Source organism: Phragmites australis, chromosome 17 (assembly GCF_958298935.1).
Source record: "Phragmites australis chromosome 17, lpPhrAust1.1, whole genome shotgun sequence".
Taxonomy (NCBI): Eukaryota; Viridiplantae; Streptophyta; class Magnoliopsida; order Poales; family Poaceae; genus Phragmites; species Phragmites australis.
Window position 1 is genome coordinate 980,036 of NC_084937.1, and position 19,813 is coordinate 999,848.

At 56.7% G+C, this 19,813-nt stretch overlaps 1 protein-coding gene across 1 annotated transcript; it reads right to left on the bottom strand.

Moving 5' to 3' along the window:
• Positions 1-932: 932 nt before the first annotated feature.
• LOC133897926 (probable transcription factor At1g61730) lies at positions 933-18,536 on the bottom strand. The gene is made up of 2 exons (XM_062338756.1): positions 17,618-18,536; positions 933-1,263 (listed from the first exon to the last, which is right to left on the bottom strand). Exon 1 carries the CDS (start codon positions 18,385-18,387, stop codon positions 17,665-17,667), a length of 723 nt encoding a protein of 240 aa, XP_062194740.1. The 5' UTR covers positions 18,388-18,536; the 3' UTR covers positions 933-1,263; positions 17,618-17,664.
• Between the last annotated feature and the right edge of the window lie 1,277 nt (positions 18,537-19,813).

Sequence of the window (19,813 nt, forward strand, 5' to 3'; positions counted from 1 at the left end):
ACCTTCACACGCTTTGCTTGACTTCCATGTGCACAGCTAAGATCACTCTCGACTCTGCCCGGCCTCCTTGATCATTCGGCACCAAGCACCCCGCTTAGCCCTATCACGCCATTGTCTACCGCCAAGTTGTATCCATCATTTGCACAACATAGGACAAGCAAATATGCATCTCCAACACCATTACAAATTAGCAAAAATCAAAATCTCTGTTGAAGGAAACATCGCACTGAAAACATAAACACCGGATGTTCCGGCACGTACACCTCCTGGACGCCAGACCATTCGACGCATTCAATCCATCAAATCGGCCATCTTGTAACCTTTTTGCAAGAAATGCTCCGGCGTGTATTGCTACCTATTACCGGACCATCCGGTGTGTACTTAAATTTTTGCTTTTGAGTTGAAAACTCCGACGTGAAACTCATCTGAATGCCAGACAATCCGTCATGTTCAATTTTCAGAGCGCCGGAACATCTGACATGTACAATTTTCCTAGCACAGAGACAAAACACTCCAACTCTATTTCCCTTTGCAACTTTAGTCGGTCATAATCATACTTGAAGTACATAAATATGTTCATACAATCCAACAAATCATCAAACTAAAACAGCCTTATCAGTCGCTCATCACGTATAAACCTAAACACATTTTAACTTTGTTTCTCATTTTGTGCCTATTACACCGCACTTTGTCATGATGGATGGTAAACTTGATTAGTAGGAACCATCGTTATATATGGTTATGTGGGTGGAGAAGCTGTGGTACTCTGTGATTGGGATGACGCATGTGCATAGCATGTAGGAGGCGATCGCCTTCCTCCTGAGGTTTGCACCTTCTTGGCGATGCTACAGGTCTTTAACAACAGATTAATAATTTTCACGCCTAGATATAAATTATCAGCAACAGTTCGAGCGACCCACACAGCCACAAAATGCCTTGAGCAGGTGAGAAGATTCACTAAATCTGTCATCAAGTCCACATGAGCAACAGATAACCTTTGTGCAGGCAGTTCAGCAGAATATAAACTACTACGATATATACAGGATCGAGGCATAGCCTTACGAGACCCAGAATCATCAGAGCTTTACATCAGCTGCCAAGCATGTCCACCCTGGACCAAAATAAGAGAACACCAGAGACACCCATAGCATGAAGTATAGATACTAATTAAGCAGAAGACAAAAGAGCCAAGTGCAATCTTGCTGACGTCTTCAACACCTGTGGATCGCACGATTCTGCAGCTTGGCCTTAATAAGATTACCCCTACATTGATAAATCAAACTATGAGAAACCGGTACTCATTTTATGCTTATTAAATAAGAAATTCTCACTTGGTTGCTCCAAGTCAGAAACAAATAGGAAAATCAAGTTAGGACATTGCTTCGCGAGATTGTTCATTGTTGAACATTGTTGCAAGCAGTCCAAACCACCCAACTATATGTTTTCAGTAGTAGAGACATGAAATGTTCCTAGTTTTTTTTTTTTTTTTTTTGTCAAATAGGCTTTCTATAACAACAAAATCCAAACCAAATACACACGAGCATGAGTGAATAATTGATTATGGCATGAAATGCACTTCATATTGTATGCACCAGATATTATCATGCCGCACCAAAAATTTCAATGAGATGCTTTTAACTGCCAAATGTTTGCCAATTAAAAAAAGTACATATGAAAGCTCAAAATTCCAAAAGAAATATCACTGTGGAAGGGGAAAAAACATCACAACAAAATCAAATACAGCATGATGGAATCAACTATAAGCATAATCAGAGTAGACATGCAATACTATTTCGTGATATATATAGGCTTACTAAAACAATAAAATCCGGACCAAATACTAGCTAGCACAAACTAAAAGTAAACTTCTGAATAACTAATTATGCCATGCGATGAAGTTCATAACATGTAACACTATATCTGTCGGTGTATCGGGAACCAGGGGTCCTTGAATCCCGAGACCAGGCCGGCCGTCCGCCACATGTCACCATCCCGCGAGGTCCCCCCGCAGGATGAGGAGAATCTAAGTTCCGGGAGAAGGTGCTCGGGGCCACAGCCTCTGGTTACCGAGCACCCCAGTTCCCCGATGACCCACAGAGTCCATGTACCGGGAAGAAAGTGCTCGGCAGGGTTCCCACTCACCCCCGAGTACCATAGTCCCCCGATGGTTCGAACAGCCAAGTGCTCGGGAGAGAGTGCTCGGGGCTGCCGCGTGGCAGCCCCCGAGGACTCGGTTCCCCGAAGAATCTGCTCAAGTGCTCGGGAGAGAGTGCTCGTGGCTGCCGCGTGGCAGTCCCCGAGGACTCGGTTCCCCGAAGGGTCCTACAGGAGTGCTCGGGGCTGCCGCGTGGCAGTCCCCGAGGACTCGGTTCCCCGAAGGGTCCTACAGGAGTGCTCGCGAGAGAGTGCTCAGGGCTGCCGCGTGGCAGTCCCCGAGGACTCAGTTCCCCGAAGGGTCCTACAGGAGTGCTCGGGAGAGAGTGCTCGAGGCTGCACGTGGCAGCCCCCGAGCACTCGGTTCCCCGAAGGTTCGCGCAAGATTGCCCGACGACCCGAAGGGTCCCGTCGGCGAGGTGTCAGCCAGTCAAAGGTCCAATGCCGCATTTAATAGGCACGCGCGGCCTGACATCCTGACATCCTGACATTCTCAGCTGCCCACGCCCTAGTGTCAGTCCCTGTCATGCTTTGGCAGGGGGGCGTGGGTCCATTAATTGCACGGGTCCCGTCCCGTATCATCCGGGTGCCTCGGGATAACGTTGCCAGGATCGAAGCGCTCCGCCTGCCACCCTGCCCTGACAGAAGAACAAGACAGGGTGGGCACGCCGGGTGCCTCTGTGGCCGCCCGGTGGGCCCTCTCAATGGCGCCGGAGGACGTCCACAGTGGCGGGTGGTCGGATGCGCGGCGCATTTTTCCACCGCCCCTGTCACTTCGCCAAAACGGAATGATGACGCCTTTCTCCGTGGCGCCTTGGCACTCGCGCCCCCTCTTTCCCATTCAGGATAAGTCGAGGTCGGCGTGTGTATAAAAGGAAAGGATGGAGAACACATGAAGACACGCGAAGTCTAGCAGAAGACTAAGTGCTAAACCAAGTTCGACAAGGAACGAAGTTAAGTCCAGTCCCAAGCCAAAAAGGGATCATCAGAAGCCCAGATCAAGAGACGAAGAACATCACAAACCAGCTCAAGCAGAGCTAGAGCACGGGAGCCGAGTGCCACTTCGGCGCAGACTCGCGTTCAGCGAGGTCAGCCCGGGGAGCGCGCTGCTTGCAGCGCATGCTCTCCTCAGGCACCCGCCCGTTCAGGCCACGCCGAACACTCTGGAAGGCCGGTGGATCCAAGATGTCGTCGCCTTGGTTGGCACTGCCCGCCGCCAGGTGCAGGCCAGGAGTCCTCGCACCACCTCTCAACGTGGCGCCACCAGAACTGGCTCCTCAACGGGCAACACCCGCACGGGCCGAGGGGCCTCCAGGCGGAGCGCCATCCCCTTGGCCGTGTCTGAAGCCCGGGACCTCCGCTTGCGCCTTAACAAGCGGAGGGGCCACGAGGACGCCCGGGTCACTCTCGAGCGCCAGCGGGAAACCCGGCAGGAGGTCGGGGCAGAGGACCAGGCTTCCTCTTTCCCGGCCCACGATCACCGGGAATCCCCGGCTCGCCGCCACTCGCCACCAAGGATCCCCGCTCGCGCTGCGGGGTACGGCACCGGTTGCCGTGCCTTCACCGCTTCCAAGTTCCGCCCCGAGCTGCCGGAGAAGTACGACGGGTCCATCGACCCCGTCGAGTTCCTCCAGATCTACACAACGGCCGTTCAAGCGGCCGGAGGCAGCGAAAAGGGCACATTCACGCGCCCCAGCTTGGAGTGCGACCTCCACGCCATCCAACAGCAGGAAGGGGAGACGCTGCGGCGCTTTATACAGCGTTTCAGCCAGGTTCGCAACACTATCCCGCGAGTGGCCCCCCATGCTGTTATTGTTGCTTTCCGGCAGGGCGTCCGCGATGAGCGGATGCTCGAAAAGCTAGGTACGCACGAGATCGAGACCACTGCGAAGCTCTTCGCACTGGCCGATAAGTGCGCCAAGGCTGCGGAGGCTAGGGCGTGGCATGCTCCCCGCCGCACCGCCGACCAGCCAAGTTCTTCCCGCTCCGACAAGCGGGAAAAGAAGAAGAGAAGGAAGCGCGAGGCCGGCTCAAGAGCCCGACCGCCGGCAAGAGCGCCGGGCGGGCGCCGACAGACGGCCCGCACCCGCAAGGACCCCTGCCAGGGCCCCTCCTTGGGCCCCCGTGCCCACGAGGGCCCCGGCACCAGCTAGGGCACCGGCTCCCGCAAGAGCCCCAGCCCCCGGTCGGGCTCCTGCTCCAGCAAGGGTCCCCGCTCCCGCGGGGCCCGAGCCAGGCAAATGGTGCCCCATACACCAGACCAGATGGCACGACCTCACGGAGTGTCGTACGGTCAAAGGACTCGTCGAGCAGCGCCAGAGGGAGCGCGACGAGTCCCACGGAGGAGGCGATGCTGAGGTCGCCCCCGACAATGTCGAGCTCGGTTTCCAGGAGCCCGAGCACGCCGTCGCCTTCATCGACGGAGGCGCGTACACGCCTTCCTTGCGTCGTGGCATCAAGGTCATGCGATGCGAGGTGTGCTCAGCAACCCCGAGCGAGGAGGCCGCTAGGCCCCTGAGGTGGTCGGACGCTCCGATCACATTCAGCATGGCCGATCACCCCGCAAGTACTGCAGCCGTGGGGCGACTACCCCTGGTGGTGCCCCCATTGTCTGCAATGTTAAGGTCGGCAGAGTGCTGATCGACGGTGGTGCAGGCCTCAACCTCCTCTCCAATGAGGCTTTTGAGAAGCTGCAGGTGTCCTCCAGGCGCCTAAGGCCGTCGCTCCCCTTCTGCGGAGTGACCCCCGGGCACTCCCTGCCCCTTGGGCAGGTCGAGTTGCCCGTGACCTTCGGGAGCCGGGACAACTTCCGCACGGAGTACGTCCTCTTCGACGTCGCGGAGCTCCCTCTCCCCTACAAAGCCATCCACGGGCGTCCGGCGCTCGCCAAGTTCATGATGGCCGTGCACTATGCATACCTCACGGTTAAGATACCGGGCCCCGCGGGCCCCATCTCCGTGATCGCCGACTCCGGCGGCACCGTCTCCTACGCTGAGCAGTCATACATGGCTCTGGTTTCAGCGCAGGCCGAGGTCGATGGCTCTACAGGGGGCCCGGGACCCTCTTCATCCAAACCCCGACTCGCCGCCGACGCCTCTATTCCGACGAAGGAGGTCGTGGTGGGCGAAGGCGCTACCCAGGTCGTCCGGATCGGCGGTGACCTGGGCAGCAAATAGGAAAACGCGCTCGTCGCCTTCCTCCGGGATAACGCAGACGTGTTTGCCTGGCAACCGTCCGACATGCCCGGGATCCCTAGGGAGGTGATCGAGCATCACTTGGCGGTGCGTCCGGACGCCCGCCCGGTGAAGCAGAAGGTCCGGCGGCAGGCGCCTGAGCGCCAGGAGTTTATCCGCGAGCAGGTCAGCAAGCTCCTCAACGCCGGATTTATCCGAGAAGTCCTCCACCCCGACTGGCTGGCAAACCCAGTCATCGTCCCGAAGGCCAACGGCAAGCTCCGCATGTGTGTGGACTACACAGACCTAAATAAGGCTTGCCCTAAAGATCCCTTCCCCTTACCTCGCATTTATCAAATTGTAGATGCAACTGCGGGATGCGATCTTTTATGCTTTTTAGATGCAAACTCTGGGTATCACCAGATTCGCATGGCCGTAGGGGACGAGGAAAAAACTGCTTTTACCACTCCGGTGGGGACTTATTGCTATATGTCAATGCCTTTTGGCCTGCGCAACGCTGGATCCTCCTTCCAGCGCGCTATTCGTATTACCCTTGATTCACAGGTTGGCCGCAACGTCGAAGCTTACATCGACGATCTTGTGGTTAAAACCCGAGACCGCGCCACCCTGCTCGAGGACCTTGCCGAGACTTTCAACAGTCTCCGCACTACCCGCCTCAAGCTCAACCCGGAGAAGTGTCTTCGGGGTGCCGGCGGGCAAACTCCTTGGTTTCTTGGTTTCTGGCCGAGGAATTGAGATCAATCCAGAGAAGATCCGGGCCATCGAGCAGATGCGACCCCCGGCTCGACTCAAGGAGGTTCAGCGTCTCGCCGGCTGCATGGCAGCCCTTGGGCGCTTCATCTCCAAGCTCGGGGAGCGAGGGCTCCCCCTCTTCAAGCTTCTGAAGAAGTCCGGTTGTTTCGACTGGACGCCGAAGGCCGAGCAGGCCTTCCGCGATCTAAAGAAGTACCTCACCTCGCCACCCGTGCTGGTGGCTCCCTCCGAAGGTGAGCCCCTGCTGCTTTACGTTTCGGCCACTCCTCAGGTCGTAAGCATGGTGCTGGTGGTAGAGCGTGACGAGTGCCTGGGGCCAGGTGCTGGGTCCCAGCTCCCAGAGGCCCCCGAGCACTCACCCGTCCTCGCGGCTCCCCCTGAGCAAGGGGTCGAGCCCGAGCACACTGCTCCTCCCAATCAGGGAGTCGAGCCCGAGTGCCCGGCCAGCCCCGACCACGTCGCCGAGCCTGGGGGCTGCAGCAGCCCCCGGGGTAGAGCCGCTGTTCGGGCCCGCCGGGTACAGTGACCGGCGTACTTCGTCAGTGAAGTCCTCCGGGAAGCCAAGACAAGATATCCCTAGGCTCAGAAGCTGCTCTATGCCGTGCTCGTCGCTTCCCGGAAACTGCGCCACTACTTCCAGGCGCGCAAGGTCTCGGTGGTTACCACGTATCCACTGGGACCCATTCTCCGAAACCGGGAAGGCACCGGGCGCGTTATCAAGTGGGCAGTGGAGCTGGCGGAATTCGACCTACACTTCGTCAGTCGCCAGGCGATCAAAAGCCAGGCGCTCTCCGACTTCGTGGCAGAGTGGACACCCGTCCCCAACATCGTCCCAGAAGAGATCTCTGCCTATCCCGGGCACGACACGCCCGGATACTGGGTCATGCACTTCGACGGCTCCCTCTCGCTGAAAGGCGCAGGGGCCGGAGTGGTTCTCACCTCCCCAACGGGTGAAGAGCTCCGGTACGTCGTGCAGTTGCAGTTCCGCGCATCCAACAATATGGCGTAATATGAAGGTCTCATCGCCGGCCTCCGGGCTGCGGTGGGGCTCCGGATTCGTCGCCTCCTGGTCAAAGGGGACTCCCAACTGGTCGTCAACCAGGTATCCAAGGAGTACCAGTGCACGGATCCTCAAATGGCGGCGTACGTGGCTGCGGTCAGGAAGCTGGAGAGGCGTTTCGATGGCCTGGAGTTACGGCACATCCCTCGCCGCGACAACACTTTGGCCGACGAGCTCTCCCGCCTGGCCTCCTCCCGTGCGCGCGTCCCTGCCGGAGTCTTTGAAGAAAGACTCACACGGCCTTCCGTCCTGCCTGCCGAACAGGATGAAGGGGAAACCTCGAACTCAATTCAGGGGACCCCGGCGGTGCCCTCAGTGGGAAGCCCCGTCAGGGCGCCGCCGTCCGGCGAGTGCGCTACGCTCGCTGAATGTTCTCAAGATGCTTCGTGGATGTCTGACATCCGAGGGTACTTGAAGGAAAAGTTCCTTCCTGGCGATGAGGCGTCTGCCGAAAGAGTTGCTCGGCAGTCCAGACGCTATGCCATAGTAGATGGGGATCTCTACCGGCGTAGCGCAGGAGGTGTCCTCCTGAAATGCATCTCCCGGGCAGAAGGCGGCGATCTTCTCGCTGAGATCCACGAGGGCGAGTGCGGTGGCCATTCATCATTCCGCACGCTGGTCGGGAAGGCCTTCCGGCAAGGTTTCTACTGGCCTACAGCTCTCCAGGATGCTTCCGAGCTGGTTCGGCGCTGCAGGGCGTGCCAGTTCCACGCAAAGCAGATTCACCAACCAGCTCAGGCTCTTCATACCATCCACCTGTCATGGCCTTTCGCGGTCTAGGGGTTGGACATTCTGGGTCCATTCCCCCGAGCAATCGGGGGCTATGCATACCTATATGTCGCCGTCGACAAATTCACCAAGTGGCCGGAGGCGGTCCCAATCATCAAGGTGACCAAAAACACGGCGATCCAATTTATCCGCGGCATCACCAGTCGCTTTGGCGTCCCGAACCGGATCATCACCGACAACGGCACCCAGTTCACAAGTGCCCTGTTCGGGGACTATTGCGAAGACCTCGGCATCAAGCTCTGCTTCGCCTCCGTTGCTCATCCTCGGAGTAACGGGCAAGTCGAGCGCGCCAACACGGAGATACTGAAGGACCTCAAAACCCGGACCTATAACGTGCTCGCCAAGCACGGGAAGGGATGGGTGGAGGAGCTGCCCGCCGTGCTATGGGCTAATCGGACTACGCCAAGCCGCGCCACCGGGGAGACTCCATTCTTCCTCGTCTACGGCGCCGAGGCGGTCCTCCCCTCCGAGCTCACTCTGGGCTCCCCTCGGGTGCATGCATATTCTGAGGGTGAGCAGGAGCAGCAAAGGCGCGACGACGTTGACTACCTGGAAGAGCGCCGGCGGCGTGCCGCCGTCCGGGCGGCTCGGTACCAGCAGAGTCTGCGGCGATATCATCTGCGCCATGTCCGGGCCCGATCTCTCGAGGTGCGGGACCTAGTTCTCCGACGCGTCCAGTCGCGCGAAGGAATGAATAAGTTATCCCCTATGTGGGAAGGTCCCTCCACCGTGATCGGGGTCCCGCGAGAGGGTTCTTTCAGGTTGGCGGCAGAGGATGGGCAGCCACTCCCGAACCCGTGGAACATCGAGCACCTGCGCAGGTTCTACCCGTAGATGGCCATGCTCGCGGCTCAAGTCAGCCAGGCCGGGGGCTTTCCCCCGCCCAAGCTGACCAGGGGCTCCACTCATTGGGTAAGTCACCGTCGCCCAACCTTGTAAGATTTGTAAATCTAATATCTCAATATGCAGTCGCTATGTTAAATTCATTTTCCTGGATTCCGTATGTTTAATCTGCCTGGTGAGATGCTCGGTCGTGCGAGAAAAAGTTCGCTCTCTCATTTTTTCCCCGTTGATAAAAGAATCTCAATTGGTATGCATGCGGGCAGTTGCCGCTGACTTACGTCCGGCATGGTAGGCTGTGGTGTTCGGTGTCGTGACAGGCTCCCGAGCACTACCGAGTTCCGGGGTGCTCTGGGTAATCCTATCGCTCGAGTAGTCCGGAGCTCAGGCCCCCGGAGCGGGCTGTCGGTGCTCGGTCTGGTCTGTCATACCCGGGCGCCACCAAACCATAGGACCTCTGGGTTATGCCTCTGTCCGCTTTCGTCCGCCGGTTTGGGTATTCAAGAGGTCTCGGGTCGAAAACGAGAGCAGTCTATAACAAGTACCGCACTAACAGAGCGCACCAGGCAAAGAAATTCTCTATTCCCTCTTAAGTCATAGGCCGACAATCAAGAACAGCTCGACCGCGAGGGCTTCAATGCCCCGGTCTCTGGTCGGCCCCAAGGGTCCTCAGGTGGTCCTACCACTTAGGCATGAGTGGTCGAGATCACCCGACCCCGGGATCCTCGTGTGCCTCTGGGTGCTCGGGCACTCCGCTGAAGGAACCAAGTCCCCGAGCACCCCGAGCTCGGAAGCACACCCCTCCTGGATCGGTTGGCCGGATGACCGACAGCTGTCCGGTGAGTGGTTACATTCAGACAAGTCTGCGTTCAATAATTTTATGTTCCCGAGTCATCCTCGGGGGCTCTCGCATTTTAATCTGTTCGGCGAGATGATCTCCTCGCGCACAAAACCCTAGCGTGTGTCTACTTTTTCCTGGAACGACAGAGCGGTTCGTAGAAAGGAGTACCGCGCGTACGGTAATGTCTGACCGAAGCCCTCCGTGGTGGTCGTGGTGTTCTGTCCGCTTTTAAGGACCTCGAGCACTGCCGAGTCCTTGGGTGCCCTGGGTAATCCTATCGCTCGAGCTGCTCGAGTAGTCCGGAGCTCAGGCCTCAGGGGCGGGCTGTCAGTGCTCGGTCTGGTCCGACTTAAGCCTGGGCACCACCGGACCACGGGGACTCTTGGTCACATTTCCGCCCGCACGCGTCTCCCGTCTACTAACTGAGTGGTCGCGAGGTGAAAAAATGTTCATCGGTCACGGCGTGTTCTGTGCTGGATCGATCTATCTCCCGAGCAAGAAAGTTCGTGTTTTTGTCTTTCAAACTTAGACGATGCGGACTCGCGAGAGCTCGAGGGCTGACCGCGCCCACAACAGCAACCGGGACAACTTCATTCTCGGGGATGGGAAGGTCGGGAACGGTCCGACTGAGTACTCCCCGGGGCTTCAAGGCAAAATATCAGAAGGAACATCAAGCACTCAAGAAAACTGGAGTTGCGAGCCCAAAAAAAAGCTGCCATTATATTCACAAGGCACATACAAAGCGTTTCTGAGGGATCACTCCCATATTTACATCCATCAAGACGACAACAAAAGAAAAAAAACAACTACAAAAGGTCTAGTCGGCAGCGGAGGCAGCAGCTGAGTCTTCTGAGTCGTCCCAGGGGCTGGTGGTGGCGGCACTTCCCGCCTGAAGCCGGCCGCCACTTCGGCAGCGGTACTCCGAACCGCTTCCCGGGCAGCGTCTCCCTCAGCTTCAACCACTCCTTCCCGCGCCGGCTCCAGCGGGAAGTTCGGGTCTCTGCTTCGGTAGCAGGCCAGGACGTGCTCGGCCACCGCGTGGGCCAAGCCGCGTCCCTCCCGGGCGGCGAGTTCTTGGACAGCCCAGGGCAGGGCCTCGAGGCGCTCGCAGACTTGCTGAAGCCCTAACACTTGTCGTGCGGGGCCGTCGCCCTTCTGGTCTTCAACAAGCCGTCCGAGGCCGCCCTTCTCCACGGCCCGCCGCATCCGCCGGAGTATATCCTCCAGCATTTGCTGCAGGTTGACCCGCGAGACGAACGCGGTCTCGAGCTTCTCCTTGGCAGCCCGCAGCTGAGCCTCAAGTCCCTGGTCCCCGGCCGGGCCAGAAGAACCGCCAACGGCTGCGGGGCTGGCAGCCTGCTTCATCTTCGCCACCATCTCGGACAAGGCGCGTTCACGGGCGGATAATTCCGCCTCGTGCTTCGCGTTCTCCTCCGCCTTGGTAGCAGCGGCCGCTGCTGCTGCGGCAGCCTCGCCCTCTCGACGACTCAGCTCGCCCTCCCGCCGGGCCAGCATGTCGTCCTGTTGGGTCACCAAATCCTCCCGGGCACCAAGATCCACCGCTGAGATCTCATTCTCCACCTCCCGAAGGGAGATGTCCTCCTCCCAGTGGCGGATGTCTTCTTCAATCTTCCGGAGGTTGTCTTCCCAGTGCTGGAGGTCGGCGCGCGTCTGATCGGCCTCCCCCTCCCGGCGGGTCAGCTCGGCCCGGAGCTCCTCCACCTCCTTCTCCTGCGCCTGCCCCATCCTGGCAAGGGCCTCGGCAGCCTGCTGCCTCGACGCCTCAGCCAGGCGGGCAGCGTCTTCTCGCTCCCGCGCGGCTTCGGCCTGCGCGGCCTTCAAAATTTCTTGTTCCCGCGCGACCTCCGCACGGGTATCCTCCAGGAGCTTCTGTTCCCGCGCGGCCGCCGCACGGGCCTCCTCCTGGGCGCTCGAGAGCTGCGCCCTCTCCGAAGCCAGGCGGGCGCGCTCAGCTTCGAGCTGCTCCTCCTTTGCTCCCACTGCCGCACCCAGCCGCCCGACCGCTACCTGGACGCCTTCGATTGCGGCCAGGAAGGGGTCGGCGGGCTGGTCGGGCGCCGGTGGGGCGTCAGCCTCCCCGCAGGTCGCCTCCGGGGGGTCCGAGGTCTCCACAGGACCCCACACCACCATCTGCCCCGGGCTCTGCACGCCCGGGATAGGCTCCGCCGGCGCCGAAGACTCGGACGGCGGCCGCACTCCAGCATCGGCCGCCGCGTCCGCCGGCCCCGACAACGCCTCTGCCTCCACCATCATCCGCCCCGGGCTCTGCACGCCCGGGGTAGGTTCTGCCGGCGCCGGGGACTCGGACAGCTGCTCTGTCCTCCTCTCGACCGCCGCCTCCGCCGCTCTCCCAGTCGCTGCCACGACTATTGGCGCCTCCGCCGTCCCTGCGTCCGCCTGCGTCGACGCGGCCGGCAGGCTCGGCTCTGGCCTCGACGCCCGCACCCCTTCAGTCGCGGTGGCGCCTGCGGTCGGCCTGCGGGAGATAGGTGAAGATCAAGGTCAAGGCTCAGTTCGGGCAAGAAACGCCCAAGAAAGAGCAAAGAAAAGAAACTTACCGGTACTGCCATTTGGCCGCTGGAAGCCTGAAGTCCGGGTCCGGCGGCGCCGGCCCGGAGTCCTCCCGCCGCCTCTTCCGCTGGGGGCTCGGCGGGGCCGCTGCGCGACTCTTAGGCACTGGCGCAGGCCCCATCCGCACAAGCCGCGGCTCCAGCACCGGGAATGCTGCCGCTGCCGGCGGCGACGGCGGAGAATCCGGCACCAAGATGAGGGCTCGGGGACGCTTTCCCCGGTCCCCCGGTGCCACCACCACGGCGGTATCAGAGACGCCCTCCTCTCTGGCGCGGCGGCTGCTGCCTGCAGCGGCCCCGTCGCCAGCCCGCACCGAGCTGTTTGTGGCCTCCCCGCCGAGCAGCTCATCCAATCCAGGGAGCTCGGAGACCTCGGGGCTCCGGCTCCTCGGCTGGTCCACAGGCCCCTGGGCGTCGAACTCCGGCAGCCGCGCCATAATTGCCACCCGGTCGGGATTGGCGCAGAGCGCCATCTCCGGCCACGGGAGTTCCACTCGGCCCATGTCTTCTACTCCGATGATCACCCGCGTCATGCCCCTCAACTCCCCCGGGCCCAGATCCCAGCTTGCACCGATCTGGGTCCGGGTGATGTCCTCCGGCCCGGTGTAGAACCAACTCGGCCGGGCCCGCTCTCGCAGAGGCGCCAGCTGACGGCGCAGGAAATCCACCACCACGATGACGGAAGTCAGCCCAGAGTCGCGCAGAAACCGAATGCGCTCCAGCACCGGCTCCAGCCTCTCGTCTTCTGGCGGCGGCGCCTCCCACGTCGACCTCCGAGGTTCCGCCGCCGCCTCTGGCAGTTCGAGGCGCTCGTGGGGGTCGACGTCGATGAAGAACCAGTCCTGTCGCCACTCCTCCCACTTGCTGCGCAGTACCTGGGGGATGTAGTGATCCCCCAGGCCGTCCCGAAGCCGAAGGTTGCAGCACCCCGCGACATCCGCCGTGGAGTGCCCCCTCTTCTTCCCCACCGGCCGAAGGACGAAGAAGTGTCGAAGCAGCGTCGCCGAAGGCGCCACCCCCACGAACATCTCGCAGAGGTGCGCGAAGATCGTCAACACCACGACGGAGTTGGGACTCAGGTGCACCAGTTGGATGCCGTAGGTCTCGAGCACTTGGAGGAAGAAGGTGGAGAACGGCGGCACCAACCCCGCCACCACGAAAGACGTGAAGAGAACGATCCGCCCGGGGACAGTCGTCGCCGGCGTCACCACCACAGCTCCCTCTTGCCCCTCGGGCACCAGCAACTTCCTGATCTTGTCCGCCGCCTCTTCGTTCCTCAGACGAGACTCCGGCAGAATGCTGTCCGGAGCCTTGTCCCTACGGCCTCCTCCGACCCTCATCATCTCGGCAAGAGTGGAGGTGTTTTGGTGGTGGAGGGAGGGAAGGAAAAGTGCTCCGGTCGCCTGAAGATTTCCTAAGGGCTTCGGAGTACAAAAAAGGCAAGAGCAGGAGTGCAAGAAGGCGTAAAGAGGGGGACGGACCGATCCCCTCCCCCTTTTATATCTCAAAGTTCAAAAATTGCCGCCCAACGGTTCGCTCGGTGAAGCGTCGCCTCGATTGACGCAACCACCAGGCGAATCTCACGCCGATCGTGCGGCGTCAGCAGCTGCCAGGCGTATTTTCCTCGATCTGCGCGGCGGCCGCGCGTGCCGCCCGTACGGTCGTCATACCCTTCGGAAGTTGTGTGGACACGCGTCCACTCGTTTCCCCGCTGGGTCGTACCTGAAGCCTGGGTCCGCAAGGGCCACCTCTTGAAAGCCTGCCATGTGGCGTCCACAATAGCCTCGGCCTCGGCCGCGACGAAGGGCCCATCAGCAGTCTCCGTGCCATCGCCTACCAATGGGCCCGGGGGCTACTGTCGGTGTATCGGGAACCAGGGGTCCCTGAATCCCGAGACCAGGCCGGCCGTCCGCCACATGTCACCATCCCGCGAGGTCCCCCCTGCAGGATGAGGAGAATCTAAGTTCCAGGAGAAGGTGCTCGGGGCCACAGCCTCTGGTTACCGAGCACCCCAGTTCCCCGATGACCCACAGAGTCCAAGTACCGGGAAGAAAGTGCTCGGCAGGGTTCCCACTCACCCCCGAGTACCATAGTCCCCCGATGGTTCGAACAGCCAAGTGCTCGGGAGAGAGTGCTCGGGGTTGCACATAGCAGCCCTTGAGGACTCGGTTCCCCAAAGGATCTGCTCAAGTGCTCGGGAGAGAGTGCTCGGGGCTGTCGCGTGGCAGTCCCCGAGGACTCGGTTCCCCGAAGGGTCCTACAGGAGTGCTCGGGAGAGAGTGCTCGGGGCTGCCGCGTGGCAGTCCCCGAGGACTCGGTTCCCCGAAGGGTCCTACAGGAGTGCTCGGGAGAGAGTGCTCGGGGCTGCCGCGTGGCAGTCCCCGAGGACTCGGTTCCCTGAAGGGTCCTACAGGAGTGCTCGCGAGAGAGTGCTCGGGGCTGCCGCGTGGCAGTCCCCGAGGACTCAGTTCCCCGAAGGGTCCTACAGGAGTGCTCGGGAAAGAGTGCTCGAGGCTGCACGTGGCAGCCCCCGAGCACTCGGTTCCCCGAAGGTTCGGGCAAGATCGCCCGACGACCCGAAGGGTCCCGTCGGCGGGGTGTCAGCCAGTCAAAGGTAAAATGCCGCATTTAATAGGCACGCGCGGCCTGACATCCTGACATCCTGACATTCTCAGCTGCCCACGCCCTAGTGTCAGTCCCTGCCATGCTTTGGCAGGGGGGCGTGGGTCCATTAATTGCACGGGTCTCGTCCCGTATCATCCGGGTGCCTCGGGATAACGTTGCCAGGATCGAAGCGCTCCGCCTGCCACCCTGCCCTGACAGAAGAACAAGACAGGGTGGGCGCGCCGGGTGCCTCTGTGGCCGCCCGGTGGGCCCTCTCAATGGCGCCGTAGGACATCCACAGTGACGGATGGTCGGATGCGCGCCGCATTTTTCCACCGCCCCTGTCACTTCGCCAAAACGGAATGATGACGCTTTTCTCCGTGGCGCCTTGGCACTCGCGCCCCCTCTTTCCCATTCAGGATAAGTCGAGGTCGGCGTGTGTATAAAAGGAAAGGATGGAGAACACATGAAGACACACGAAGTCTAGCAGAAGACTAAGTGCTAAACCAAGTTCGACAAGGAACGAAGTTAAGTCCAGTCCCAAGCCAAAAAGGGATCATCAGAAGCCCAGATCAAGAGACGAAGAACATCACAAACCAGCTCAAGCAGAGCTAGAGCACGGGAGCCTCAAGCTCTCTGTAGACAGTACACCCTTGTAACCAGACACATCCTTGAAGAATTCCCTTCAAGGAAAGATATTGCACTCACACAGGAGTAGGGTGTTACGCCCCCATGCGGCCCGAACCTGTCTAAACCCCGGTGCATCTATCTCTTTTTTGCACTAGGTCAATCATCCCCCACCACCAGTCGTTGCATTTATTTCCGTTTCCATTTATTTCCCCGACGAGCTCATTCAGGATCATCCCCCCGGCCGAATCTTTAAAAAGGGGTCTCTCGGGATCCCTGCGACAGGAGTTCATCCTCCGACAATATCCTTCCTACTTGTTACAAAGGGTATGTTGATGCATTTTCAGTTGCTACTTCAATAGGTTTCTTGTCATTTGATTCTTCCCTCTCACATATGAAGTCCATTAATTTAAATCATTCAAGTGTATCCTCAGAGCACTACCACCATTCTTAAATAGTGCGCTAACTCTATCTACTGCATTTCGGTGTTATACAGCACCTCCATGATGTATTATAATCAGGATACCAAAATGCAGATAAGCATCTCAAGTGGACATTAGAATGGAATACAATGCTGGAAACTATCTGAGCAACTTGCTTGCTACTTTGAACCAAAAATGATACAATTTCCCAAGACCCAAGTAAAACCATTGCATTCAACGCTCTAGCTCGGACCAAATAGGCATAAAAACCTGGACATTTTACTAAATAAGTGACAAAGTTCTCTGCATAACTAATTCCTTGTAAGATACCAAGAAATTTTCCAATCTACTCCTATTTAAAAGTAGGATCTATGTTATGCAAATTAATCAATGATAAAGTTTTCTAATGAAATTGTAGCAAACATCATGGAGGCCCTAATATATATGGTTTATGATACCAGTCACCAGAGAAAGATCATCATTGTCTTAATAGATAAACTACTCGGTTCTCATAATTTCACAGGCTTGTTTATACTACCTCCCCAGCATAATTAGACTAGCACCTTGAAAATTCATTTGTGTGGGGGCAGCACAGGTCTATTCAGTACATAATAGAAACCTATCCATCAGTAAATATTGTAAAATATATTGGCACTGATCCACAAACATTCTCCGTTTATCTAAATGGATACAGGGATGCCCTTGATTCGACAACAAATTAATTTATAAACTTTCAGAGAAATGAGTTATTAATATGTGAATCATAAATGCGAGAATAAATAGAAAAGATGTCTCAGGAAGATCAAGAACCTTACAAGCACAAGAAAAAAACAGTATAATTTGCCAACGAAATCTAGTATAATGCAAGCCCTTTCCCAAGAAAACGTATAAAGGTTAAACCCAATCGCGCAGTCCAGAATCTAGTGCAAATTTGCACTGATCTCATCCCATGTGTATAATTTTGATTGCAGGATGACACCAATATAATCACATCCATAATTTACATGTATATAAACATGGACCTATGAAGCAGGCAGCAAAACTCTACAGTGCGGAAAAATTAATTAACTTCAGAAATTTACTATAGATAATTGTTCGACTATGTGTGCAGATCAGAATTGTCAATAGTTTCCACTGTGACAGGTCAATAGTATTGATTCCGAGAAGAAGGCAAAGAATAAGACAATAATACCTCAAATATACTGAATCAGTAGCAAGTATAAGACTGTCAGTTTATTTAAAGTTTTAGCTGGATTGGGTACCACTAAAATCACCGAGGATGCCTCAAGCACACAAGCAAGCAAGCGCACACACTTAGGCTTAAGTTCAATAACTTCTTGTTGGGCTCAACAGAACCTTTGGATTAAGCAAAACCCCCAGTTGGGACAAAACGGCAATAAGAAATCACTAAACTTCTACTTTTTTCACATCACGCAACAAGATTTCTGCCCAATTAGTTGTTACATGCTAAGAACACATTTACCAATGTATTCGTTAAAAAGATAACACCTCTACCAAGTTATAATCCAATCTAATAAGAAGTTTCATCCAAGTATTGAAACTGATATTTGTTCTTGCACTAATCTCAGCAACATACCATGCCAGTGTTTTCCTAATGACATTGCCACACACATGACACATCAAAGAATGCTAATATATAATGTTGATGATACCCAAGCAAGATCATTGTCATCTTACAAGGTACACTACTACTCGGTTTCCTAAGTTCATTTACCACTTACCACAAAAGAAGACACCTTCCCGTCCTACGTACACCATTGAAGGCTTGTCAATCAGTGGATTTGATAAGGGCACCAATCACCTCATTCCTCACAGTAGTTCGGTTCATCCTCATCTTAGCCTCCAGAACCCTCTGCTTCTTCACTTTAGCATCCAATTCAGCCGCTTCTTCGTCATCGATAAACTGGAGCGCCCTCTTGAGCACTGCCCCCATCACGTCACAGTTCTTGCCGCTAGCGATTCTCTCCACCGCTGCGGCCAGGTTGGGGTACAGGCACTGCATCTCCTCGAACCCCCTGCGCACGTGGGTGCCCAGCACAGAAATGGCGCTGGTGCTGCTTTCTTTCTTGGCCACCTTGGGCTGCGCCAACCGCGGCGCGATCTCTTTGCCCCAAATCACCGTAGAGAGTTGGTACTTCCGGGCCTCATCCCCGCCTGGCGCAACCCCACCGGTGGAGCGCTGGTTCAAGTACCGTGTCTTGAGCCGGCGCACCTTCTCGTAGATATCAGTGACGGTAAACTCCGCCTTGTCCAGGGCGCGGCCGGCAAGAGCGTCGCGGAGCTGGGAGCGCCCCGGCGGCGTTCCGTGCTGCGCGGTGTGCGCGGCGAGGCCCTCGAGGATGCGGACGTCGTCCTCCGGCGACCAGACCCGCGCGAATGGGGCCGGCTTCTTGCCGTCCGCCTCCGGCTGCGCATCGGCATTCCCGCTCTGATGCGGCAGGAGGAGGTCGCGGGTGCGCCGTGGCTGCGCGTTGCGCGTCGTCGGAGCCATGGATCGGGCCGAGGTGGAGGGATTTGGGGTTTTGGGAGTTGAGGGAGTGGAAGGAGAAGAGGAGGCTTTCTTGGCTCCGGACGCGATGCGAGAGGGAAGAGAAGGAGAAAATTGCTGTTTTCACATACTGGCTTCGACGTTTTGACATCGCAAACGTTGGCTTCGTTAAAATGACAAAAAAAAAATGTGTAGTTTGATTCCACATGTTTTTGCCATATAAAAAGACAATCTTGTCCTCCATGCTAGCTGATGTATTTGTGGCTGTCATTTTCTATTTAGAATGGCTGTGTTGCACTAAGCTACACCATGGACACGACGTAACATATTTTTATAAAAATAGCAACATATTTTCCGTGGAAAAAAAGAGAGAACATAGCTGATGTTGCTATTTTTATGGGAAAAAAGAGAGAACATATGTTCAATAAAACATATTTTCCACGGAAAATATGTTGCTATTTTCATGGAAATATGTTGTGTGGTGTCTATGGTGTTGCTTAGCACAACACAGTCCTTCTAACTAGAAAATGACAGCCACAAGTACGTCAGCTAGCATGAAGGGCAAGATTGTCTTTTTATGTGAAAAAACAGTTAGAAGAAAAGAAAATCGATTAAAAGGGGCTAAATGTCTTAGAATCAAACTACATGTTATTTTTGTTGTCATTTTGGCGAAGCCAATGTTTGCAATGTCAAAATGTCAAAAGAGCAATTTTCTCAAAGAGCACAGCAGTGCAGTCGTTAGCGGGAGTCAAGAACAGGAAACAACGGCGATTGGGCTAAATCAAACTTTTGTAATTGGGCCAGCCCACTTGTACCAAGCTACTCAGACCTCCTAGATGGAGCATGTTCCTCTCCGCGAGCACGTGTAGAATTCGAGTCACATGCCACCCCTACCCCTGGGGCTGTTATAGGTCCGCATAAGGTGAGGCACCATGCAACGTCGCACACCCCTTTCCCTCTTCCAGCACGGCCCATCAAAGCCATCAACAACTCACATCTAGCACTGCTTCCCTGTCATCTCCAACGTCACACGCAAGCATTTGAAAAAAATGTTCTAGCCCTTAAATCAAATGTTCTCTCCATCAAATCAGATTGTCATGGCATTCAAATCCAAATGTTCTATCCTTGAATTAAATATTCCTAGAGGAGCACGTGCACTACGGGCCATGAAGGTGGTGACCATGAATGGAAGGAGCGACAAAGAAGAATCAAAAGGAGGAGGGGAGGGCAATAGGGAGCCGGAGGTACCACATGGAGGTGGCTGGTGCATGGAGGCAACCTTACATGGGAGCGAGGCGGTGGCGGCGATGTCAAAGCACAAAGCGCACACAAACCGTGCACCAGCTGAGGGAGGGAGAAATCAACAATGCTTCGAAGCCGAAGGAGGAGGACGAGGGCGGACATAAGCATGGAGCGGTGGCACGCGGTC